The sequence below is a fragment of the Scophthalmus maximus genome, chromosome 21, assembly GCF_022379125.1.
Source record: "Scophthalmus maximus strain ysfricsl-2021 chromosome 21, ASM2237912v1, whole genome shotgun sequence".
In the NCBI taxonomy this organism is placed as follows: domain Eukaryota; kingdom Metazoa; phylum Chordata; class Actinopteri; order Pleuronectiformes; family Scophthalmidae; genus Scophthalmus; species Scophthalmus maximus.
Window position 1 is genome coordinate 14,339,496 of NC_061535.1, and position 27,611 is coordinate 14,367,106.

The following is a 27,611-nucleotide window of genomic DNA, read 5'->3' on the forward strand; positions in this document are numbered from 1 at the left end:
TGTTTTCAGAATGTGTTGAGGAAACTCACAAAAGACTGGTAAAATATAAGTTTTTTTCAGGGAGAGCTCTTGGATTTAACAGTATCTTCATCTGATTTTACCTCCAGTGAGTCTCTAAAGTTTTATAGATGTGTGGGCTTCGTGGCGAGGTTTTAATTTTCTCACCATTATGCACCGACATCGGTGCCACACATGTTCAACTCTTTCCTGCAATTGTAATGGGTTTGCAATAATTCATTACATTTGTGAATCCGTCGCCCTTCAACTGATTTTCATGTTTTTGATGTAAAAGAAATGTTCCTGTGAACAGTTTTTATTTCACACATTTCCTGCTCTGCCAGTCCACATTGTCCTTGACCCAAATTTAATTGAACAAGGCATTTGGTCTGTCAAATGCAAAGCAAATTTTGGTGTCACTATACTTGCTCGAGTTTGGTCACCGGATAACTTATGTTTGATCGTGCGGTGACGTGAGTTAACACAACCAGAAAGAATATCTTCCTTTTATGAACGAATCTACTTTATTTTCTCGTTTATTTTCTTTGTCACGTATCCTGGGTTGTCGCTTACAAATGTGTGAAATTAATTTTCAACTCTCACCCTTTCGTCAGGGGGAACTGACCACACCCTGGAGAACACTTCTACATCAGTTAAACAGCTGGAGGTAGGAACAAGAAGAACTGCTTTAATTGCAAAACTGAAACCTGCAGTGATGTTTTCTTCCTTCATAATGAAATATTGAAGAAAATGATTGGTCGATTGTTGGTTTAAAACATGCAACATGAGTCACTGCGTTAACTCTTTCCAGGCGTGAATTTTAAAAAGACTCTGACATCGACTGATATTCTGCTCCATAATATTTCATGGGACTTTCTGGCGACAGCGTTTCCGCTACATTTGCAGATGTCAATTCTGTGAATGTGGCGCTGTCATATTATCCCATTTTCTGCATGGGGAAGGAATTTTGGTTTAATTTTCTCACACATAATGCCCAGATCTGTCCCAGAAGTGTCACATCTTCAAAAGCTGATTCTCAGCAGCAGCACCAGCAGCGACGGTGGCAATTAATTCCAACTTTTCGGAGCGTCGGCCTGTTTTTCTTTTTGACTTTCGTCAATACAAAATGTTTCCACTTTCTTGCGATAGTTTTTGTCAGCTCTCTAAATGAGGTATTAAAATTGCCCTTCGCTTTCAGTGGCTGTCTATCCAGCACACAAATGACTCTCTTTTAGAAGTGACTGCACCACGACGATGTTTCTCCAGCGCCTCCCGGAGTCGGCAGCCCAGAGTCCTGCCTCACTCGGGGACTGAGCACAGTGAGCGGCGGAGTCATTAGAGCAGCCGGAGGGAGAGGATTTCAGATCAGTCTGTCACTAAACCCCGGGTTGCAGCCCCAGAATAGAGTTCTAAATAAGGAAGGAAGACCAAGCACCATATTGTAGTCCGAATCAAGCAGCCATTTAAACCATTGTTTCATTCCTCTCTTCCTTTCTTTCCTCCATTTTATTCGCTCTTGATGTCTCTCCGATTGCAGTGTAATAATACAGTCAGCTCATGATTCGATAAAATACAAGATATAGAGTTCATCGATCAATACATGTGATATTTTCGCCGAAGTCAGAATGAAAACCGTATTAAATTCCCTTTTAGACGTAATGTTTGCAATTTAAAGTTTCACCGTTTCGAACTTTTGCAAGGTTTCAATATGCAATATGCATGAATCTCTCAAATTAAAAAAGCAGCTTTATTTACTTTCTATTTATAGCTGCTTTCAGACATGAAATGAAGTCTGGACATTTTCCAGAACTTTCCCTGCCAGATGTCACCGATCATGCCAGCGTTAAGTTCCATGATGCCTTTGGTAACTTGGTTATTTATTTATTGTGGTATATCGTTCCGCTGCATGTTGTAACCTAACCCCTACCTCGTTCTTTATCTTGTGATTATACAGTATGTGTAATGTCAATTCTTTGTCCTGGCTTTTGAGGCCTCGCAGAGACGGACTGTGGTTCACAAAGCCACAAACACATGCACCTTTTGTCACTGACATTGGAGTCTTGAAAACTAATCACTGTAGTTGCACCCAGGAGAAAGTCCTGTTCCCTGGTAAAAGGGTTCATTGTCTGCAGCCCAACATTCCCTGACCCCCCAGACTGAGTGTTTAAAAAGAATAAAGCCAGAAGAAAAGCACAGGTTCTGTGGACCCGGAACCTTCTGAGACGAACGAGTCCTTCGAAGCTTTTAGTTGCCAGGTGACAGAGATAAAAAGGTTAAAAACAAATTCCTCTCAAATTTTCACCGAGTATGTTATCATAGACCTTGGGGGTCAGACTCCAGGCGGAGGGAAGACTTCATAATTGATTTTTTCATGCACCAGTAGTTAACTAGTAGTTGGACGAGACTTGGGCAACAGCTTAATCTACACTGTTGGACAAGTTGGACTTGTTGGGAGATGATTGTGTCCTCTCCTTCCTCTGTTCACAGTCATAATATTTACGTAGCCACCAAAGAAAATGTATATAAATATAAATATATATATATTTGAAAGGAGGCACCAGTTTTTCCTCTGTGATACGGCAGGTTTGTCCCGTGGTGGACGCTGATGTTTAATCCCCTCTGAACTATTCCTTCCTCTGATCACTGGATCAGTGTGGAGCTACAAGCACACAGGAATCATCAAAGGAGACATTTATCCTGTGTGTGTTTGTCTCTGGTTAGACGTGGCTGCCTGTGCATACACCCCCCGCATACCAAATGTGTAATGGAGCGCGCACACTTGTTATTCTATTGACTCTGGGAAGTGGGGGTAGGGAGGTAGTCTCAGTCAAACCTGCTGATATGAGACGCGTGCACTTGCTGCCAGGGCATGAGCCCTTTTGAACCACAGATAGAGTGCACATTAGATTGGTTTTGGTTAATTAAGTTCGCTCTTAATGCTCGAGGTTTACAAAAAAAAAACCTTTGCAAATGCTGCGACTAAGTGAGTGAAAATACTCTGGAAAGGAACGTTATTTTCATTTGGAGAAACATGTCTTCCTTTCTTCTTCCTACACTCATTTTACTTGGATCCACGTAAATAATTCAGCAGGAATAACATTGCAGACAGACTGAATTCATAATTCAGGCATTTCATGTTGTGCGTGCATTTGTGTTTGTTTCTTACACGAGCCACAACGTATGTGCCCCCCCCCCCCCTCCCCTTCCTTTAATTTCTACTTCAAAAGTTACTCTAGTCTTTCATGTCAGATGCAGAGACAGGGTCACGGGGACAGAGCAGATAGTCGGGGTTATAGGGAATGACAGAAAGAGGGAGGGGTAAATATCAGAGCAAGGCACGCTGCTCCTGAGGTTTGTGGTCCTGCTGCTCCGAGGCCCCACGTCTCCTCGGCTTCTGTCAGCTCATCAAGGCCAAGTCCCTGCCTCTCCCCGCTGGAATACGCATCAAACAGCCCGGGGAGCCTTTTATCCCAAACTGAATGCCGCCTCGTCACAGCGCAGCTCGGCAGCATGCCACACATGGATGGCAAAGTTTAACGCGGCGGAGTGAAAGTCAATACCCTGCCGAGGTAGCGTAACAGAGACACGAGAGGGGGAAACGGTGAAAAGGTCACCGGGAAAAGGGGATCTTGAGAGACACAGCTTGTCGTGAGACAAGAGCACACGAAGCAGGAAGCCAGATGATACCAGGCAGGCAGTTAATGTCACGGCTCACTTTTGACCCTATGCCAATTCTGATGTCTCACAATTAAGGCCAAACATCTTTTTTTTTGGTCTGTTCCACCAATTACTGTAAAGGTTACTGCTTCAGTTGTGAACTTGGCTTACGTACAAATCCTCCTCTGGCGCGTGGGCATCTCCCCCCCAACAAAGACACGAGGACTTCCTCGACTAATTTTCCCTTTATTTCGACCTGTAGCCAAAATCAGACATGAAAAGGCTTGACTGCGCAGCCCCAAAGACACAGATGAGCTCTTTGTACTCAGGCTTGTTCTGCTTCATGCCATTTTTAATCTTGGGCAGAAGGGAAGAGAGCTGCTCGTCTTATCTTAGATGACATGGAGGCTTTGCTCCCGCTCTCTCATCTCATTCTTCTGAAACCTAGGCCTCCCTCATGCTTTCCCCTATCGGTGGCGGTGGCGGCGAACTGATACATTGAATGAGACTGACTGAATTTTGTTTAGGTGGTTCCATCTGAGGGCTGTAACGTGATAAGCAAGAGTAAAGGAATGGGAGACAGCAAGTTGGGTTTTACCTTCCAGGGCTGGTGCACCTAACCGTTGTTATTATCTTTAATTGCCTATTTGATGCACCGCACTTTTAAGAGCTTATTTAACTTTAAATCTTGGGAGAGCGGGTCAGGGGAGTTTATTCAGGAGAGGATTGTCTGCTTTCTCTGGTTCCAGGCCTTTGAAATGTGTCCGTCTGCTTAGGTAGCGATACAACCGAGCCAAAAGTTGGTGTTGTCATCAAGTCGTGCAGATCCGGACGGAGTTGGCCAATCAAAATGGTTAGGCCTCTGTTCACCTAGTTTCAATACAATCTCTCATTTATCTTATGATGTCTGTCTTTATCATGAAAAGTCAGCAACAATACAGGATCTGCTTGAAGGAACTGAGACCTTTGTGATTTCAAACATAGCGTTGATGGACCGACTGAAGATCTGGTTCATTGAACCAGGTTATCTACCTGAGCCGGAAGTATCAGGTGGCAACAAAGAAGTAGAGTAGTTGTAGAATTTTTAAAGTTTCTTTCATCGTCTATGGCACATGCACATGCATACAGACCCTTGTATCCGGTGGTTTTACATATGTTTCCTCGTCTTCTTGCACCTTCACCGTCTAGGTCGGAGATATAGCTTACCATGAGAATAACTAAACACGCAAAACAAAATGAGAACTGTGAGATCGCAAGAGCCATTCCCAAGAGTCAAGTCCATCTGCGACACTTATTGACTAGTAGTAAGGCAATGAAAAACCACCCATAAGCCATTACAATGAATAGTAAGTATTTTTGGTTCTCACGTTCCTCGTTTGGGTCATCAACCAATACCATAAGCCATTGGATTGTTCTATGAGTTCAATGTATACAGTGGCAGCGTAGAGCTTACGTTGCCAATTAAGGGTGCCATGTTGCGCAAATTACCAATAACAGTATTTTATACAAATGTAGTCTTGTGACCCTAAATAGACTATTAACATAAGTCAACTCTATTTGTATAGCACATTTAAAAACAACAGGACCAAAGTGCTTGAGGCAAATAGTTGCTGGGGCTGTAACACTGCCCCTGTGCAGACTGACACTAATGTAAATGTAAAGGGCTAAAAAGACTATGTAAGGCCGAGTTAATGGAGTGGTAATGGACCGGTTGTTGAGAAGATCCGTGTCCGGAGAGGACATGCAACACCGACAGGCATGAAATCAGTTTTCCTAATGAAAGACCTGAACAGTCTGTTATAAGTCTTAATTCAAGGTACCATGAGGTGACCTGGCCTTTACAAACGTACAGCTCTGAACCTTAAGAGTAGGCGTACTCGATCTGATCCGTGAAAGCGGCGTATCCCTATAACATCCTGCATATCACCACACAACCAAAGTCCGGCAACATGCAGAACACAACTGTATCCAATCTATTTCTACGGCGGATCTGGGCCTTTGTGCAGGAACCCGAAGGGACTTGTTTCCCAGACGTCTACCACCGTAACGGACTTTTAAAAACAGACAGAGGCCCTTCCGTAAGCCCTATAGGTTCAATTTGTTCTGCCAATTATGGCCCCTTCGCTCTGCCACAGTGATGGAAGGCGTTGTTCAATGGGCCTGAATGCCACCCTCTCTCTGGCCCGCCCCAAAAAAGAGAGAGAGCCCCTGCTTTTTTTTCTTCTTCTTCTTCTGGGGGTCCAGTCAAGCATTCGCTGACAGATTGGCTGAGGCGCTAACCAGTCAGGTCTTCAAAGAGACAAAGACGAAGGGGAGGGCAGCGGCGAGCGGAGGGGGGGGGGGGGGGGGCAGTGGTTAAGAAGAATGACCTGCCAAATGAGAAGGAAGACATATTGAAAGGGACAGAGAGGGAGAGAGAAAAAAACATATTGAACCGATAGAGAGGTACAACCTTTTGACCATCTGGCTCGGTGGGTGACAACAGCCCTCATCTGTATTTTTAGAGCTGTACAACACACCAAATTACTCTGTCAGGAAGATTAAGGAGAGTCAAAGGGCTGTCAAGTGGAAGAAGAAAAAAAAGAGCAAGTTCGTCCCAATGGGCGATGAATAGTGGAGAATTCCAAAACTTTTACTGGCTTACATCTGCAGCTCCATCACTTTATTTTGACTCTAGATATAATATGGAAACCGCTCAGACGATTGTAAATGAAAAAATAAATACTAAATAAGAACCAGCGCAGCAGACTAGAACACTTCTGGTTTCTATGTAATATATTCTCATTTCTGTTGAAACATGGTTGAGTACATCTCCGATACCATTTCATTCTCTCCTGAGGACTCGACTCTAAAAAAAGTCTTTTTTGCTGCATTAATTCCACGATTACTTAAATGAAACAGAAGGATTTTTTTCCCTCGCCCGCTGCTAAACAGGGATCAGATCTCCGTGACCACGACTAATCTTTCGCCGCACGCTTTTTGTGTGTGTGTGTGTGTCTTAGTGGCGGGCACCTATAATTTTTCAGGATCTTTTTGCCAATTTGGAAAACTAATTGCTCCGACTCTGACTGGGCAAGCGGCGGACTATAATGCAGTTTAAAGCCTCATCTTCTGTGGCCATGAATCCCCCCACAGATCCAGCGGTGTACGACACCGGCTCATTAAAATGCATTAGGGGCAACTTCGAGAGGGAAGGTGGATTTTTTTCTTCTTCTTCTCCCCGACATCTTTTGCGTTTTCTACTCCAGCGATCCAAGGACCATGCCTCCGCCGCCTCCCGGCATTCTCCACACACACGCACACTCCAGAGTCTTCCCCCACCGAGCCGGTCACCTAATTCACTTGCAAATACCTTGAAGTGAAATGAGTTGAGCTTCTGTGGTGCGTGTGCGGGAGCGTTTTCATCCCATGCTCTCTATCAACCACGTCGTGTCTCCGTATTCTCATTCCTCCATCCCAACCACCCCTGATTTCACTTCACTCCCCTTCCCCTCCATTACAATTTCACCCCATCCTGCTGTCAATCTGCCTCCCCCCAATGACTCTTTCTCCCTCCTCCTCCTCCTCTTCTCCGTCCACTGCTCCTTTCCTTCCCATGCCGGAGCTTGTAGATTGTTGGATTACACTGGAGCTGAGGGGCTGGGGGGGGGGGGCTGTCCCACCACTGATTGTAAAGAGAGGGACAATTGGTCCTTTAGTCTGATTGGGTCCCCAGATAAAGGCAACACCAGGGATGAGAGTGTGCAGACGAGTTACGAGAGGCAGAACGCAGCGGTGACAGAACAGAGGCAGCGGGAGAGCAGATATATATATATGTATTTATACAGTATATAGATGGAGAGAACAGAAACTTTACAAAGAGGACAGAGAGAGAGAGAGAGTGTGGACTCAAGGTGACTTTAGGGAAACTGATGCACTGCAGGCAGGAGCTGTCACAACTTTTACAAGGGAAATTTAGCGAGCGTGCAGGGAAAAGACGAACGAGGACATAAGAGAGGAGGAAAAAGGGGCATTTTTTCATTGGAGGAGAGTTAAAGAGGAATAAGGTAAGGTTGGAAAGAATAATAATAATAATAATGATGATAATCCTTGACTTTCAGCGGGCATGTTTTGAAACGCAATCGTGAAATGCCAATGATACTTCTGAGGCTGTAAACAGGGAGGCAGGTTTACGGGGGACTCTGGATTCGTCAGCTGTAACTGAGCACTGAAGCGTAGTGGAGACGGAGAGTGATGAGGGAAGAGGGAGCCCTGAGTCATCACTGCACCTGATCGCTGTTCGGTCTAGTGTGGGCGTTTTCATTGATAAACATTGTTTGCAGAAACCAATATATATATATATATATATATATATATATATATTTATGTATATTGTGTGTTTTGCTGTCAAAAAGTAGGTCACGGTGACTACTCACTGCCTCTGCCGGGGGGGGAAGGGGGGTTCTCGGCACATTAAAAAAACTTTTGTGAGCACGAGGCTCAGAGCGTGGCTCCGATTCTGGGCACGTCTGCACTGTCGTAACTTCAAACAGGCCACGCTGAAGGAGAGGAGCGCCTATCTGCTCCTTTACGGACTTCGGCTTGGCATGCAGACCTCCTCCCTCCGTCAAGGCTCCTCAAGATGAGGACAGATTCTCTCTTTTTCTTCTTTTTCCTCCATCAAACCCATTAAGCCATCACCGACAAATAAGACACCAGATAAGCGTGTGCGTGTGCGTGTGCGTGCGCGTGTGTGTGTGTGTGTGTGTGTGTGTGTGTGTGTGTGTGTGTGTGTGTGTGTGTGTGTGTGTGTGTGTGTGTGTGTGTGTGTGTGTGTGTGTGTGTGTGTGTGTGTGTGTGTGTGTGTGTGTGTGTGTGTGTGTGTGTGTGTGTGTGCGTGCGCGCGCGCGCGCGCGCGCGCGCTCTCTCTGGGGTAGAAAGGTTTTTCTTTTGTCATTATCAGTGTGTCAGCGAGAGGCCGCGAAGGATCCGACCTTTAATGTTATACCAACACAGGAAATGGTCTAATGGAGAGGAGGGTTGTTCCGCTGGGTGAATCAGTTTCTCCTTCAAGAAAAAAAGAATGAAAAGAGATTGCCAGTTCCATATTAATTTGAAAGGATCTGTCCTCAAGACGCTCGGTGTTTTAATTTGCAACCGAGTGACACTGATTGCACATTTCTCCGGATGACGTTCATGCGTGGTGACATCATCTCCATGCACCAGTGCCTGGGATGAATGCCAGTTTGTGCGATTTAATTTCTCCATAAATGACAAGGGCTCCTTTCTATGGCTCCGCCAAGCAATGAATGAACTAAATGTGCACTAGGGAGGAGGAGTGAGCAGAAAACGAGAGAAAGGATAAAGGAATCTGAGAGGAAACTAAGAAATTAATTGAGGAGTTCAAATGACACAATAACACAGATGTAGCGCAGGTAGGCAGAGGAGGGATGGACACACTTCAGAAGCTCAGGCGCAAAACACGAAGCCAAACAGAGACGAGTAATTAAAAACACCTCGCCACCGGGAGCGAGACGCTCGTCACGCCGCCGCTGCTGCTGCACGGGGCCGCGGCCCGGGGACCTGCCCGCCATTAGAGAGCTCGGCAAAAGGCGGGTTCAAAGTCTGCCCCATGTCACGTCTCTGTCCTGAGGGGCGGCAGGGTTAGAGGAACACACACACACACACACACACACACACACACACACACACACACACACACTGTGCCTCCACAGAGAACTCATATTCATACCCATGCACAAACAACTGTGTGATCTTGAGAGAGTTCAGCCAGAATGCGTCCACACCTCCCTCAGCCTGGCGCTGCCTTTGAAGGCTGCCATCCCCCCCTGTGAGCCAGCTGAGGAAAAACTGGGTCCTTGCTGCAGGCGATGATAGTAGAGACCCCTTTGCTTTAGAAAACCCGACCTGGTCATTTTATTGAGCCTGCACACACACACACACACACACACACACACACACACACACATGAAACACAGAGCAGCAGCAGCCACACTGCAGGGGACGAGCTGTTTATTAAAAGTTAGTGTGGCAGCAGAGTCTGACTTTAATTATGTGTAAATAAACATTAACATTCAGAAGTTCATAAAGAGAGAGGAAGTTGTCTGTATTTAATCTGCAATTTTGCAAGAAGCACCCGCTCGACTTATTGAGAGATGAATCGTGGACTCTTGCGAACTTAAAAAGAAGGGGGCCCCCCCTCGTCGGGGGCCCTCACCGCCGTGCAAAATCAACTGTGGTTAACAAATTGGCCGTGACGTTTTTTGCACTGGTGGTGGTGGGCGGGTGGGATGGGACGGCTGTTTTCACGGGTCCACCCAGTTTTTAAAAAGGAGTCTGGGAGGCCTCTTTTCAGGGGGGGTGAGCGGAGCGCGGACACGGCCCTGTGAAATCAACACAACTGACGTACCACACACACCGAGTCGGCCCCTGGTAACCTCACTCATGTGAAGGGGAGGGAGGTTCTTCTGATAACCATGTCATCATCGATCAAACATTAGACCTGTGAAGGGAGATATTCAATTATCATCGTCATTTCATGAAGTCGACGTTTTGATTTTGCCTGTTTTGAAGCAACGGTCCAAAAACCGATGATGTTACATTTACTCTCTCAGAAGCAGCCGGCCTTGAAATTCAAGAAGCTCAAATTATCTAACGCTGCAAAACGACTAATCATTTACAGAGTTTTTGTTTGTTTCAGGCAAAGCTCTGATGAACACGACACGTTTTTTATTGGTCACAGGAGAATATTGATTCAGACTTTTCATCGCCTCGTTTCTCTTCTGGCAATAATTTACCAGATATTTTACTTTGAAACCAAAAAATTGGTGAAACGCATCCTTGTTTAATTTAATAATAACACACAACCCAACTCATCGTCCAACTTTGATGTTTTGAAACAGTTTCTGTCTGCACCCTCTGAACATTGAGATTCAAGGAAAGCGTTAAACAGGAGCGTAATGATTTCTTCATCGTTACTTTGGGTCCGTCTGATTGAATATTCCGACTCGGCCCAGTTGTGGTCGGTTTGTTTTTTTCCTCTGTCGGAGGGAAAACGTCCGTCTGTCTCACGCAGGAGCAGTTTGACGTCGTCTGTTGTCAGATCGCAGCTAAATGGAGCAGCAGGTGGAGTTGGAGTTACATGATACAACAATATGGCCCATCATCATTTCGTCGTAGCAGCTGCTCCCTCCGACAATCAGCGTCTCTTCCTCTGTCACTCAATTTTTTTCCCCTTTCTCTCTCTGCAAAACACCTTTTAGCTTTTGCAAAACAAACATGAAAAGACTTTGACTCTGTCTTTCTTCCAGATAACAATTCTAAATTGTGTTATTTTCTCTCCGTGAATACAAAGGCAGATTTTAAACTGGGGGACGAACGTTTGAGCCCAGTGGGAAAATTCCTCCTCGCCTTAAGTCTGGCAAAGCGTTTTCGTACGATTGCATCTCTCCACCTTCGCTCGACATCCCCTTCACACCCCCCCCCCCCCCCCCCCCCCATCCCTCCCCTCCATCCAGCCTGCGTGGCCAACTACCAGCTGCTTCTCCCCCTTTTAAACAAGTGAAATGCCATAAAAAAAGATGTGTGAGATGTTTTGCCAGCACAATTACGTGGCATGTCACCTCATTAGGCCTCGACAAAATGGAGCAAAATGCTCGGGTGCAAGCCGTGACCTTTGAGGGGCGGAGCTAAGAGGGGGGGGTCGGGGGGGTCAGGGGCCGGGGGGGCTCGAACAGGGAGCTAATTTTTACTTCATAATGGCGACCGGGCGTCTTGAATGGGCAGAAAAGAGAAGAGGGGAGCAGCCAGGTCAAGTGTCAGCCGTCCTGCCAAGCGGCCCTCGCCTCTGCGGAAACACAACACACACACACACACACACACACACACGGCGCAGCCTCCTGCTGACAATGCAGCCACGCCCCCCACCCTTCGCCGCCTTTTGTGCTTCTTCAACAGTGATGAAGTGAGTTGGGTGATTCAGGGAGTCTGCAGCAGCACAATGCGCTCCTCTCTTACAAAACATAATGGAGTCGAGCCATGAGTCAAACAGTCTCTCTTTCTTTCCCCCTCAACAGCCTCAAACTTTCCTTCTGCCCCCCTGATAACAGCCTCTTTGCTTTTCTTAACCCCCCCCCCCATCCCTTTCTGCTCTCTCTTTGCCTTTTGACCATAAATCTGCCTATATCTCTCCCCGAGCGTGTTAATGCAGGCAGAGCGGGCCAAGGCGGCCGTCCTCCTAATACATAAAAAACACGTTTGCAGATAGGACGAGGCAGCGTAGGTGCCATGCGCTGCATGCGAAAAAGGTATTGATTAGCTGAAGTCGATGCGCAACCTTAAAAAGCGCCTCCTGCAAGAAATCCACAGAGTTGACCTCGTTGATCTTAAAGATTCCCATGATGTCTGGGGGTTTTTTTTTTGAAGCAATGCAGAGGGAGATAGTATTTAGAGGCATTTAATCCAACATCCAGGCAATACTCGATGCCGCCGGGGCCTTCCAAACCTGTGATATGGAGAGAACCCCCTGTAATGAGCGGTGTTCAACGCTGAAGGGAACTTGTAGAACACGGTGCGTGGAAGAAGCTGAGCAGGGGGGTGAACAGAAACACAACAATCCCAGAACATCGCAGCCCCCAGCCTTCTACAGGAGGTGTGAGGGAGCTCACCTCTCCTCATGACAGCAAGAGCAAGAGGAGGAGGAGGAGGAAGGAAGAAACGTTTTGGGTTTTTTTATCCTCCCCAATGTCAAAGTGCCGGATTTTGCCGAGTTGGAGCAAAGCAAAAGGAGCTGGTGGTTAGTTTGAGTTCACCTGCAGGCTCCGAAAGAGTGGCGTTAGTTTTCTATTAAAAAGTTTTTAGCAAGTGTGTGTGTGTGTGTGTGTGTGTGATGAAACTTACATCATGTTATGTGATCATTTTTTAAACTTATACATATATAGTTTTTATGTGGAAACTGAAAACTCTTATGAAAGCAAGTGAAAATGTACCGTACCTGTTGTCCTCGTCCTCTCCTCTCGTCTTCCGTGACCTCTTCGACAGCATCATTCAGCTGTGAGGACGCACACGGCTCATCACAACTCCACAAAAACTCAGAAAAAACAGCAACAAATATGTGTCATTTGTGAAAGTCTCCAGCGGGGCAAGATAGACTACGGCTGTAAAAAGGACAAAAGGATGTCGGTGTCCAAAAGGACATAAATCTGAGACTCATCTTTCCTTTTCATTTATCAATTTTTTTCAGAACAGCAACCAGAGAGAAGGGAACCAGGAAAACAACTGCACTCTCAAAGAAAGAGGAAAAGTCTTTTCAGATTCTACTCTGTGCTTCGCAATGGGAGACCAACTGCATCTTCCAGGAGTTGCCAGGACGTTGCTCCCTGTGGCCCTCTGCATTTTGACCATTCTGCCCCACAGCCTTCTGGGTAATCCCGCAGAGGAGGAGGCCGACGCCGGCAGCTCTGCGCCGCTGCAGAGGGTCAAACGAGGCTGGGTGTGGAACCAGTTCTTTGTCCTGGAGGAGTACACCGGCCTGGAGCCGCTTTACATCGGAAAGGTCAGTGCTGGCTGCCAATGTACTGTAGGAATATGCACACAAATCCATACGTGCAAACACCAAAGTATAACCTGAAGAAGTGAAAGTGTGGTCGGTTTTCCGTATGACCTTTCCACTTGCGACACCTGATGTCTGAGGTGTTGCAAAGACCAGATCTTTGAATGCAAAAGAGAAGATCTCAGGCCGAAAATAAAAAAAAGAAACCCAATTTAATCTCCCGGTAGACGTCTGTATTTTGGAACCAGAGCGCGACAGCAGTGATTGAGCTAATTGACTCCAACCGAGGCTTCGCTCAGTTGACTTCGTTCTCCCACAGAAGTGGAACGGTGCGTCTGCGCCACAGCTGACATGCTCTGAAAAGAGCAGACGATGGAATGCTGGCGCAGGGGCCCTGTGATCGATCAGTCGCCAAAGTGAGTTGAACACTTGATCAATAGTTGTAGGGCCAGTCATCATTGGTTGAGAGACAACAATCCTGCGAACTGAAATGAAAATTGCCAAGAAGTTCGCTGGAACTTTCCATGACGCAGTTGTCTGTGGTCCAGCCAAAGAGTGCGACCACAAAAACCACCGGAGGATTCTTAAATAAGTAATAATTAAATAGCAGTCTGTATTGTACATAAACAATCCAATGTTAGCTATGGTTAGCTAGCTAAATACTAACAAACCAGTTATTAGGAACTGACTTGTTCCTGATAACAAAGTATAAATGAGTATTTATACTTTTCCGCACCATCAAATCAATATGTTAATCACCTTAATCAGATCCCTTCAACATTTAGGACTGAACAGAAGCGTTTCCAATCAGTAACGTGAGCTAACGTATCAATTGAGATGATCTGACATTATCATCAAAGGTGTCTTGGTCATTGAGGACTGAACAGTAGTGTTTCCCAACAGTCTTTGAAACTGTCACGTTTGTTAAAGTCCAACTTTCTCTGTTGTAATTGAATTAAACAGTAAGATAAAACATATCAAACACATGTTCATAACTTTAATGATATTTTCTAGCACTCAACAGTGCCTCAAACCTTGTATGTATTTGTGAATCAATCTCTCTTATTACCTGGTACCACTCTTAATAAATCAGAACTATTGGATGGATATCTCACACCCCATAGAGCCATTAGAATGTTTCCCTTTCCCATATTCCTATTGAGAAAAAACAACAACCCTCCCCTGATATTAAAACTTGATTCCAGGCCTTTGATTGGATTTGCCAGTTCTAATCATCGGCTTTTAAAACAACGCGATACCAACCCCTCATCCTCTGAAATGTCCCTTTGGGAATGGTGCAAACCTGCCTAATTAGTGTTTCTGGAATAATTTTACCAGCACCGCTCGGGAATACCGAGGAAAAAAGTCACGTGGTCCAACCCGGGTAGAAGATTGAGTAACAAGTCCTGAGAGAGAACCGCCGGTGCCATAGCGAAAAAGTACTGCATCTGCTTATGTGGCATGAAAAATTCCTCGCAGTCACTGTTGCATACGGTATTCACCGCCATCCCATTCTTCTTTGCCATTTAGCATCTCTTCACTGATTCCTTTCAGGCTGCACACCCTAACTTTTTTCTAAGCTGAAAATGAAGTGAGTGATTCTGACAGGCTGGGCTACTTCCCAGAGAGCCACTCAAGGCAGAAAGGCATTGTGGAATATGACAGAGCAGGAGAAAGATGTAATGGAGCCTCCCCCCTTAGGGTTTTTATCATCAACTCAACCTACCTTGCCTCCCCTCTGTTGAGTAACTTAGTATTCAGAGCTGTTAGGATGTTGGAGGACTTGGGCTCGGGGCCGGGGCTGAGATGGAGCAGGTAATTGATAGCCTGAGTGTCAAACTCCCTCCCTTTCATGGGCTCGGGTGGAAAGGAGGGATCAGTGCAGGGGAAGGCGGATGAGGCGATGGAAAGGCACCGGTCTAAGATATATCACCACGAGACGCGGGGCTGAAGCCCACAATGGGGTGTTGATTAAAAAATCTATTCTGGGCCGAGTCTGAGTCGCAACGACGCTTTGCAGGGGAAAGTGCAGGTGGGCACGTCGTCCGCAGAGATAGGGAAAAGGCTGTATTGTCTGCTGCTTGGGAATGATAGGTACTGCGAAAGATTGCCGCCGAACTATCAGCAGAATAGCAATGACTGCTGTTGCTGCAAACTTTTAGTTCAGTTTGACAACCTCAGCTCGGCCGTCCCATTATTTCATGACCCCCCGGTGACAAAGAGGCCGAAGCGAGCACCTTTGGACGGGAGGAGCGCTGCGTTGTGTCCGCTCGCCTGTTGATTGTACCAGTAAGACATCAATGGCGGCATTTAATTCCGCTCCGCCAGTGGCCGACGGCAGTAAGCACTCATCATACGCAGATACCCTCTAACCACAAAGTGAGGCGTGATTGCACATCAACAGGCTGGCATTTGCACTTACGGGCCACAAAGGACTTCTGATTGCAGCGCAGGGCCCGTAGCAACACACAGGCTGTAAGCTATGATTAGATATCTACTTAAAGCTACAGTATGATGGTATGCTTACGACCACACAGCGCCCCTGGGAGGTCCAGCGTTATTTTACAATAATGTTCAACGATATTGTCATGCAATTGCAGTTTGCTTATGCACGTTGGCATCATTTGAAAAAGGGATTCATTTACATATAAATATCAAAATCCCTAGGTTGTAGCGTATTGAATGAATAGAAAATATCCGTCCAACGTGACGCCACCTGTTGGTTTGTGTGCTGCCGTTCTGAAGCCTTGAGTTTCGCATTCGGACCAGCGCCATGTCAGGTTCTTTGCAACAAGACTTGGACATGATTGGGCATCGGTCTAATCCACTGCGCGCCCACCTACAACCTGTAACCATGCACTGATTGGACGGTACCAGCTGTCAATCACACTGTATCCATGCTCCAATGTATACAATGCTATATGATTGTATACAATCATGCTGTACAGAAGAAGACTAGAGATTGAACCATAAACACCTCAGGCAAATGTTTACTGACGTTATAAATCAAGTCGAGTGATGTTCTCATAGACTTCTATAGAAACAACGGGTGGAGTCGCCCTCTGCTGGTCAGTACACAGAATACAGGCTTCATGCACTTCCTGATTGGCTTCATTTTCCGAGGCCTACGAGGCCCTAAATCTATAAATACTTTGATTTATCAATGAATTGTTTAACGCATAGTGTTTTTTCAGATTACTTGTTTTCTCAGATAAAAAAGATCCAAATATATTAAATTTATAATTTATAATTTTTTGGCCTGAGATTTTGTGGCTTATAGTTGGACAGACGAGAACCTTCCACTGTTTTGGCTCCAAAATAAAGTCCTTTGATTGTCTCGTTTGTATGTTTAGGATCATATCGCCGCTGCATTGTTCTCAAACTGGGGGATTGTGACCTAATTAATCAGCCTCAAAAACATGCCGCTTGTCCTGATTGGCTGGACTGCACCATAGGTCAGATTCCTGTTCGCTTCAACTTGGCACTTTTACTTATCTAATTTTAGTTTTCAAAAACCCCGAAACAACCCCCTCCACGCCAAAAAGATTACAGTGGATCTTTACTTTGCATCGCAACTTTGTGACTGACCTAAACGTCTCTACAGCTTCACTCAGATATGGACAAAGGCGACGGCTCCATCAAGTACATCCTGACGGGCGAGGGCGCGGGCACCACCTTCACCATCGACGACAGCACGGGGGACATCCACGCCATCCAGCGGCTGGATCGGGAGGTGAAGGCCCAGTACATCCTCCGCGCCCAGGCACGCAACCGCCTGACGGACAGGCCCCTGGAGCCCGAGTCCGAGTTCATCGTCAAGATCCAGGACATCAACGACAACGAGCCGAGGTTCCTCGACGGACCCTACCAGGCCACCGTACCGGAAATGTCCAAAATAGGTAGATATGTGGACAAACTGTTGCCTGTGCATGTGTGTGGCGTCTATGCTGGACATCAGATTAATCGCAGTCACAGGCTTGTCTCCATCTGCTTCATTCACCACAAACGTGAATACTGGTGGTTACTTTGAAGTAAATGAGCGTAGTTAATTCCTGGAGCTGCTCCAGGCACAGATGGGGAAGAGAAGAAAAACCTCAACCCAAAGTGATTTCTCTCATTAATATGTTAATATTGCCGTAGCTGATTGCCAGCTACCTTTTCTCTCCTCGGTATCTAATGTTCCCCTTCTCTCCCCCTCCCCTGCTCACCTTTGCCTCGGTGCGTTCCCCAGGAACATCTGTGATCCAGCTGACCGCCACCGATGCGGACGATCCCACGTACGGCAACAGCGCCCGCGTGGTCTACAGCATCGTGGAGGGCCAGCCGTACTTCTCCGTGGACGCCAAGACCGGTACGACGGCACTCACTCAAAACTGTGACCAGGGAAACCAGCGCGTGTTTTTATCCATGACATCCATCCATGTCTGATGGATTTCAAACTTTAGACGTTTCAACTATTTAATGAGCTCCATATGAATTCAAAATAATAAATGAATGATATTAGATGAAACCTGACAGCTACTCCATGTTTCTAACACTGCATCACACTGGAACTGCGCCACAGTCTGATTTTTTGCCGTCCAGACGTTTAAACCTTTGCGTCGACTGACCAGTTCTGAATCTCAGCACGACTCCGGTTGCTGCTGCGAGACGACAACACTTGTCTGGAACACTGCGCTCCTTTGTTGCCTCTTGCCGTTTGTCAAACTGCTGGAACTCCAACAACAAGGAAACAGACAAGCTGCAGCGCAGAGTGTGACTTCTGTGCTGAAGATGGCGGAGGCAGAATTAAAAGAACTGACGCGCTCGAGAAAAAAGGAGCTTTTGTCTCAAAGTCACTTTGTTTTTTGTCCGTTTACTGTAAATCAGAAACAATTCACGTAGCAAACAATGGCTAATGTGATTCAAGTTTTTTGAATAGATTTTTTCAAAATCTTCAATCAATCAAGCAATCGATTCCCATCAACTGTAAAACTTCATATTAGTTTCTTCTGAGATGTTTAATCTCTCACGGCGCATTCGTGTCAAAGTTACATTCTCATTTGAAATGAGAAGGTCGATAACAACTCCAGTGCAACGGCAGAGCCGGGAGTCTCTTTGCTTAGCTTAGCATAAAGGCTGGAGTCCTTCGACGTTGTCGTCCGTCGTGTTTGGTCCCTCACCACTGACAGTGTCCCCATGCTCAAAGCCTCGACCTCAGCCCCGTCCCGTATCTCGGGGACGAGCCGGGAACATCGTCTGTGGCCGACTGGGAACAAATCCACGCGGCCTGGTTCAATAAGTTGTGGAAAGCAGAAGAGCGGAAGCCGTTACAGATTACGGATAATAACGTTCCATATTCACATTTGGCCGTATAGTTAAATAATACAAATGCAGCTCAGACCCCTTAAGCTTTAATATCCAGCTGCCACATGGCGACTCGAGCCACTACCTTGAAAAAAAAAGGAAAGAAATCCATTAGTTTCCTAACAGCAGAGAGTCGCCCGTCCATTTATTACCACAGACGCCTCATTCCCTTGTTTGTCAGCACTTAAATCTGCTGCCAGCAGCTGTGAGGCTGCGCCGGCCGTCAGCTGCCAGTCAGGCCGCCGCCGCCGCTGAGGGTTCATCCATCACCCGGGCACCAGCGGCTCCACAGCCGTCAATCAGCCGCCCTGACGTATTATCACAACAGTCCGACTCCTCGTACCGACTCGTACAGTGTGAAAACCTCCGGCTCAAAGTCTCTGACCGGTGATGTCGCTCGGAGCGTCACGTGACCTCTGTTGGATTCTGCTTCACGTGCGCCGGATGTACAGTATGAACGTCTTTAATGATAATTCTGTTGGCGATGGTGTACAGATGAGATCCAGACGGTTAAAATCCCCACATCCTTAAACTTGGAAGTCCTTAACTTCAGTGTCACTTATTCCGTTCAAGTGGAAGTTTGGATTTACTTGTTTTGGATGCAAGGATGCACCGCCACCAGTATTGATTTCCATCCTGCTGTCACAGCAGATCCTTCGCCGCTTATCTTAAGACTTTATCATGCACATTATAGCCGAAACTTTCTTATAGGAGTGTCGGACCAAAGGGTTTTACATGCGGAAAAACTCCCAAATCCCTTAAAGGAAGTTGGGCGGCTCTGGTCGAACTTGATAACTGCCTGACATCAATGTCTGTGAGGAAGAAAAGGGACAAAGAGGTAGAAATGTAATTTACACTTACAAACCGTGAATTCTATACTCACCATCCTGAGCTTAAAAGCTCGTAGTCAGAAAACCGAACCCCAGGATTAAGCCAAATCATTTCTTAGGGAGAAGAGTGTGAGCAGAGGTTTTCCTCTTCTGGCCCACGGAGAGCGTCGACATTCCAGGACAACATCGGACACGTGTCACCAGGTTTCTCTTCGCCGACCTTTGGATTCACCTCCTGCGTCTCTCCTTGCCCTTTTCTTCTCCAGGCGTGGTCCGAGTGTCCCTGGCCGACATGGACCGGGAGACCAGAGAGAACTACACCGTGGTCATCCAGGCGAAGGACATGGGCGGCCAGCTGGGGGGGCTCGCCGGCACCACCACCGTCAACATCACGCTGGGCGACGTCAATGACAACCCGCCCATGTTCGACCAGAGTAAGCAGCACCACACGCTCCTCCTCCTCCTCTTCCTCCTCCTCTTCCTCCTCCTCTTCCTCTACTCCTCCTCTTCCTCTTCCTCCTCCTCTTCCTCTTCCTCCTCCTCCTCCTCTTCCTCCTCCTCTTCCTCCTCCTCCTCCTCCTCCTCCTCTTCCTCCTCTTCCTCCTCCTCCTCCTCCTCCTCCTCCTCTTCCTCCTCCTCCTCCTCCTCTTCCTCCTCCTCCTCCTCCTCCTCGTTCTTCTTTTCTTTCTAAAGTGTGTTTTTCTTGATTCATCATTCTGGACGTCAAATATACATCATGCACCTCTAAAATATGGATCAAATTCATAGACTTCACTGTGCCAGCGCCGGCGACTTGAAGATGAACTGTGACAAGCGCTGAAACTACCGCTGACATTAAAAATGTCCTTGTCTGAGAATAACTAATAATAATTGATGGCGAGCCATCATGAATTATATCAAATGGCGTTTCCTTATTTCATGGGCTATTAGGAGTTTTTGTGCTATTGCCTATATAGATTTCGACGTGGATCACCATGGCAACAGTCAAACCTTCTGCTATATGTAATATAATTAAGAATAATTTTGCAGATGAAGTTGTGAATGTGAAGGAGCCGTTATTTTTTTAATGAAGGAGATTCTTTTGTTTTGCTCCAATCGACCACCAGCGGACAGGTGATGTTCAGTCAGTGGGTTTTCTAGGGCTGCAACTAACCATTATTTTCATAATGGGGAAAAATGCAGATCGTCTTTCCCAAAACTCCAACATGATGTTTTGTTTCGTCCACAAACCAAAGATATTCAGTTCAAAGTAACCACAAAATATTCACATTTAAGAAGCTGAAAAAGAGAATTTTGACTTTTTTTTTCACAAAAACATTTTTTTGACTTTTTTTTCATAAAAAAAAAATTCATACTTGAAAAGATTAATTGATTATCAAAATAGTTGCGATTAATTTAGTAGTCGATTACTAATCGATTAACTGTTATTCCAACTTACTTCATAAGAATACTCATGTTTTTCTTCTTTGAAGCACTTTTTATGAAAAGTTGCTGTACGAATGAAATCTGACTGATAAATGTTTAACATACTTGTATATTTGTTGCTGAAACGCACCAGGAAGTCCGACTCGGCGGCGTCACGTGACCCAGACATTCACCTACAGTTGCTTTGATTCAGAGCTGATGAGTGAAAACTTCAGTGAGAGTTTTGGTGACGTTGCTCTAATGAGATTCAGACCCTCGCCTCCGCATCTATTCACCTCATTTGTCCGGAGCATCCGGAGCCGTTAGCCCCTCGACCTCCTCCCTCTGTCCACCAGTCCTCGGTCATTGACCCCCTGGCCTCCTCCTCTTCTTCATCCTCCTCCTCCTCCTCCTCCTCCCTCTACTCGCTGTCTTGTCTGATTATCCCCATTTCTGCTCGTCTCATCTCCGTCCCTCCTGAGGTCAGGGGTCGTATCTCTGTCCGTGGTCATCTCAGCTGGTGGCTTCACTCCTAGACGAAGAAAAGAAAACACACACACACGCCACTGCTGCTGCTTCCGGCCCACTCCCATCCTCTCCCGTCACCAGTCCCCCTCCAATTAACGCCATCAATTTGTTGGAACTTTGATCAGTTCTGAGGAGCTTCAGGGATTCCCCCCTCTGTCAGGCACAGTGTGCAGGCGGTTCACTGCGGACCCGCAGGGGAGCAGCACAAATTGGGCGGCTGTCACCTCGTCTTTGAGGTTAAACACTAGATGAAATTCAAGCCGACCCATGAGAGTGTATATAACCCAATAGTGAGGTGCTTGCGGGAGCCATTTATTCCAGGCCGCCTCAGAGGAAGAGGCGAGAGGAGGCGATGGAAGATGTTTGGCTCCCTCTAGAGGACAGAAGGAGTAACTAACTCTGGCCGTCTCCTCCTCCTCAGGGCTGTACCAGATGAGCATCCCGGAGTCGGCCCCCGTGGGCTCCGTGGTGGGTCGTATCTGGGCGAAGGACCGCGACATCGGGCCCAGCGCTGAGATGAGGTACAGCCTCATCGATGGAGACGGCAGAGACACGTTCGACATCAGCACCGACCCCACCAGCGTCTTCGGCATCATCACGGTGAAAAGGGTAAAAAAAACAACAGGCTTTTACAGATTCTATAATTTGTTATCTCCCTCTGGAGCTGTGAAGATGCGTCTCCAACTAATTTAACATTGGATTTATTGTAGATTTAATAAAAGAAGGCAAGAAAAAAACCAGATATAAAGACCTTGAAGCCTTCATTTGGGCAGAAATTCACAAAAGTCCATTAAAAAATCAGCTAATTCAAGTTTTCTTATACTGCAGCAAACTTTTTACACCTTGTAAAGAACTGTCTACAACACACTCTTGGTTTTATGTGTCTTTCCGTAAATTCGGCTGTAAAAATGTATATTTAAGTTTCGTTGTGCATGTTGCCTCCTCTAGATGTCTGGATAATCTAACCCAGAGACACAATCTGTTTGTATTCTAGTTTCTACTTGTGTTTCAAACGTCAGCAGCAGTTTCATCAACCTTTAAATCAAAAAGTGTGTCATGTGATGAAGAGCTTGGTTCGTTGTGTTCGTCCTCCAGCCGCTGAACTTCGAGGGCAAGCCCAGCTACACCCTGAAGGTGGAGGGCGCCAACACGCACCTGGACCCGGCCTTCCGCCACCGCGGGCCCTTCAAGGACGTCACCATCGTGCACGTGAGCGTGGAGGACGTGGACGAGCCGCCGCTGTTCGACCTGCCGGCGTACTACGTGGAGCTCGCCGAGGACGCCGTCGTCGGCGCGCTGGTGAGGGTGGTGTCGGCGAGGGACCCCGACGCCGCCAACAACACCGTGAGGTGAGGACCACGAAATCCAACCGTGAGAAATCGAAATAATAATCATGACTACAGTTTATTAATAAAAAAAACAGGATCAAATTGGATTTGACAACTCCTTCAAATGAAGATGCCAGAAATTCAGACATAATGTGGTGGCTGCTCAGCTGCATATCATTATAACAACAGATATTTGTAGAATATCCTTAAACAATATCACTATAAGATGAGTGCATTACAGAATGATTCACACATAAAAGTATAATTTATGTATATATCTATTTATGTACAGTCACTTTTCATATTGCTTTGCAGTAAAATTGAACTGATACTTTGATTTAAATATAAATACTTCATTAAAATCAAAAGGTCATTCACATCTAACTTGAGTTCCAAAGTATTCATATGAAACTATTCCATTTTTAATCTAAAATCATCTCCATTGAAAGTTGGAGAAATTAGTGGGTGTTTTCAATTTTTTTTTATGGAAGTTGTCTTGAAATTTACATTTATTTTGAAGACTGGTTGAATTTCTCACTTTTATGATAAAAAACTGATTGAGTGACTAATCCAGATGTTGATTCAGTGATAAAATCCTCTGAAAGATTTAAATATTAAGGAAGAACAAACCTATCAAGGGTTTTCTTCTTGTTTTTATGTCAAACTAAATGTTCTCTGCTGGTGTGATGTCACATGTCCACCAGCAGGGGGCAGCATCACAACACGACTCAGCTCCACAGTGGGACGACTGATGCTGATGGAGCCGAGGATGAAGAAGAACATTTAACAAGTTTCAACATCCAACGATGAGACTTCCTCTGGGTCGGAGGAGAGTTGGTTATGTGAGCAGATGTCCAGACTGAACCTCTCACGTACTAATTAGACTTAAAGTCTTTAATTTAGTCCATTAATCATCTGAAGGAATCAACGACCAATGAGAGTGTTTCACACCACTCCAGCTGTTCGACCGCACGTCCTCCGTCGCGGTTCAAAAAGTCGCGCGAAGGAATTTTTAAAAAAACATGCTGCGTCCGAAACTTTTCATCCTCATTCAACTTTTCCCTGCAAAACAATCGTGAGCAGGAGGTTTGGATTTCGGAGACGACGGAGGCCTCGGCTTCTCTTGACGTCGATGCAGACGTCTCGAGCAAATGAACAAACGCATCCTCGTCATGATTATGGAAAAAAACTGTTTCCTACAAAACATGATTTCTATTTTTGGAAACGTGATTCATACGAGACTCAGTTACTCAGATCCTTTCAATGCAATAACTCCTGGCTCAGGTGTTAGAGCGGGTCGACCGCTGACCAGAAGGCCGGTGGTTCGACCCCCAGCCTCCTTCAGGCCGCGTGCAGAAGACTTTTAACCCTGAACTCCCTCTGACGGCTTTTTCTGTCAGTGTCGCGTTAAATGATATAATGAGAAGAAGAAGAAACACAAATGAAGAAAATCAGCGGTAGTTTACAGACACGACAGGATTTCAAAGTTCTGACGCTTCAGCAAACTGCACCGACGACAGTTAAGTGAAAAACCCTCTGGTCCCTGAGGAGCGAGAGCCAGCGAGGGGGGGTCAGAGGGCGGCGAGCCACCGACGCACCGGAATACATTGTGTTTCACTGAGATCCCCCCGAGCCGGCGGCGTCTTCTGGCACAAATGTCCCACAACACAGAAAAGCCAGTTTGGAGCGAGGAGGCGACTCGAGGCGAAGAGAGAAGAGCTGAGGTCGGATTCAGACGACAGACGCCACGTGACGGAGAGCAGGAGGAGACGGTCACATCCTCCTCTCCTCAACGGGCTGCTGCGTGACTGACAGATGCATCAGAGGCCACACACACACTCACACACTCACACACACACACACACACACACTCACACACTCTCACACTCACACACACAGCTTGCCAGCTGTGGATGTGCCAGTCTCAACTGTTCCCTGTGGGCACGTCGTCCTACTACACAACCTGCACACACACACACACACACACACACACCGTGGACTGTGGAGGAGTGATATTAATAGAGATCCTTCGGGGAGATCCTTGCCAGCTGTGGATGTGCCAGTCTCAACTGTTCCCTGTGGGCACGTCGTCCTACTACACAACCTGCACACACACACACACACACACACACACACACACACACACACTGACTGTATGTTACAGGTGAACACATGCAGGAAACACATGCTGGTTTCTGCTCCACGGCCTGGAAGAGGATGTTTCTCCTCCTTTTCCATGTGTGTGTGTGTGTGTGTGTGTGTGTGTGTGTGTGTGTGTGTGTGTGTGTGTGTGTGTGTGTGTGTGTGTGTGTGTCGCTCTCAGAAGAGTGTTTTGGAAACTGGCCCGCGGTGGCAGGAGCTGAGCCAGGGCCTGGCGCTGCAGGTCTGTGTCTCCACGCCGTCAGACTTGCAGAGGAGGCAGATACTCTGATTAAGCCTCTTCGTCTTCGTCTTCTCCTTCTTCTTCTCTTTCTTCTTCTTCTTCTTCTTCTTTGTGGCCCAGCAGCTGCCAGCCTGTCGCCTTATCGCTCAGACACACACGCTGCACATGCTGTGGTGTGTGCGTCGGCCCTGGAGATAGGATTACACCCCCCCCCACACACACACACACACACACACACAGAGAAGCACTTTATTGAGCGCTGACACTTTGTGCCACCAGGTATTCCATCGAGAGGTCCACCGACCCCGACAAGTTCTTCTACATGGAGATCACGTCCGGGTCGCTGATGACGGGACGCCCGCTGGACCGAGAGGAAGTCGGCTGGCACAACATCACGGTCCTCGCCATGGAGATGAGTACGTCACATGACACAAAGCTCCTCCTCCTCATCGAGTCGTTCATGTTTTATAATCTTTATCCTACGAATCTTAATTTCCTCATTTCGTGTCAGTGCAGTAAAAATATATTCAAAAGCCTTGTTTTATTCCGTCAACAGAGAAAAATACAGTTCTTTTTCTTAAAAACATTATTCCAAAAGTCATGATCAAATTTTTAAAAATCATGATAAAAAATCACAAATCGTGTTTTGAGGATTAAGCTCATAACATTTAAAGCCTCAATACTTTTGAGGAAAAAGTCAATAATGATTCTTTTTTTTATAATATTATTATCGTTATGTGGATTAAGTCTCAATTATTTGAGGAAAAAAACATTATTTTGTTAGATATTAAAAATTACAATTTTACCTGGAAGTAAATACAATTAAAATATAAAGTTGCGATTTAGAAAAAAATCATAATTTTATGAGATTCAAATTACAATAAATAACTGTATCGTTGGAATAAAAAAACTCTTTTATGTGAGAAGTTGTTATATTTTGAGGATGAAGTCATAATCTTATGAGAAAAGACATTGTGTAAAAAGTATCTTAGAATTTAATGGGAAAAAAAGTTTACTAGTATTTTCAAAATCTTCTGTAACATGTTAATTTCATAATTCAGACCTTTGCTTTCATTAAAACTTCATTCCATCGTCTTCCAACTCCCGTTTGTTAAAACAACTCGATCGATATTGAACTGCTTCGTTCTGCGACGCGTCAAAAACGCAAATAGATTTTCGCAGCAGTGATTCCAGCACGATTACAGCACATTCACTTTCACTGGATATTAAATCACACACACACACACACACACACACACACACACACACACACGCTTGAGCTTCGACCTCCAGAGCCAAAGTCAAACCTCTGATTGATCGATCATGTGATGAAACCTGAGGAGGTAGTTACTGCCCCCCGGCTAATCGTCTTCCCACTGCCCATTACACAGCTGGTTAAGGTGCAAATGACTTGGTCAGTAATGGAGAATAATAGATTCTGTAATGTGAGCGTGAGGCTCGCGGTGAACGAGGGGAGGGTTTGAAGGGAGGAGCAAACTGAACCGAGCGGGACGAAGAGTCCACGACTGCATCGCACAGCTTCTTTTCACACCTGAACTCTGGGAAAATGTCCAGAAAATTAGGTCCTGACATTATCCGGAGTTTGCAGTGAGCAGGACGATAATGTCCGGACTTTATTGTATCTCTGAGAGCAGCTTATCCATATATATGAGTCTCTGTGTGTGTGTGTGTGTGTGTTCCTGCAGACAACCCCACACAGATCTCGAGTGTGTCGGTGGCTGTGAAAGTCCTGGACGTGAACGATAATCCGCCGCTGCTGACGCACTACTTGGAGGCTTATGTGTGTGAGAACGCCAAAGCCGGGCAGGTACGGAAACACGACGCATGGAATGACAAGAAGAAATGAAAATGGCGAAATGTTTGTGTGTACGAGAAACTAGGTTCTGTAGAAATGTGAAAGAATCACTTACCAGGCGAGCGTCATGTGGTGTCCCATATGGTCCAGCGGTTAGGATCCCTGGTTTTCAACTCCCGGTATGGGAAATGCAAATCTAGAAATTATAAGTGTTTATTCGAATTCCCAGAGTCTGACACGATGTCCTCGTGTGTCTTGATTAAACCTCAAGGCCTCGTAGAAACTTTAGGGTGTTTTAGGGTTGGTGTCTGTCCAACACCAAGGAACTAATTCATAAAAATACATGTTGATCGTAATAAGAGGGGTTTGAATATACTTACTGTACGTGTTTATTCTGACCCTGTGGGATCTAACTGTGTGTGCGTTGGCGTCCTTCAGCTGATCCAGACGGTGACGGCGGTGGATCCCGACGAGCCGCTGCGCGGACATCACTTCTACTACAGTTTGGCTCCGGAGGCGGCGAACAACCCCAACTTCACGCTGCGAGACAACCAAGGTAGAGACACGCTGCGGCACGACAGGGGGTCGGCTTCAAATGATCATCTGTTCTCTCTCCGTATGGAAGAGGAGGATCTCCCATCATCAGACACCCTGAAGGCTTCAGCTCCTCTTGATCAGGAACAATAGCTCCGACTGAAGTCAGTGTGAACAACAGCGAGGGAACCATGTGGTCCAAGGATTCCTGGTTCTAGCCATGGGTTCAACTCCCAGT

General features: G+C 46.2%; 1 protein-coding gene across 4 annotated transcripts in view; it reads left to right on the forward strand.

The window, feature by feature from the left end:
- Positions 1-27,611, forward strand: part of LOC118290899 (cadherin-20-like) — a 59,878-nt gene that overhangs the window by 29,614 nt on the left and 2,653 nt on the right. For 2 of the 4 annotated variants that reach the window (XM_035618643.2, XM_035618642.2), the window contains exons 2-11: positions 612-664; positions 12,896-13,207; positions 16,809-17,103; positions 17,436-17,555; positions 19,647-19,814; positions 21,734-21,921; positions 22,408-22,661; positions 25,303-25,439; positions 26,730-26,851; positions 27,278-27,395. In XM_035618643.2, coding sequence (XP_035474536.1) covers positions 12,986-13,207; positions 16,809-17,103; positions 17,436-17,555; positions 19,647-19,814; positions 21,734-21,921; positions 22,408-22,661; positions 25,303-25,439; positions 26,730-26,851; positions 27,278-27,395 — 1,624 coding nt within the window. In that variant the 5' untranslated portion in view covers positions 612-664; positions 12,896-12,985. Of the gene's footprint in view, positions 1-611; positions 665-12,895; positions 13,208-13,523; positions 13,621-16,808; positions 17,104-17,435; positions 17,556-19,646; positions 19,815-21,733; positions 21,922-22,407; positions 22,662-25,302; positions 25,440-26,729; positions 26,852-27,277; positions 27,396-27,611 lie in introns of those variants that run through there. The other 2 variants (XM_035618645.2, XM_035618644.2) reach the window with 2 other exon arrangements.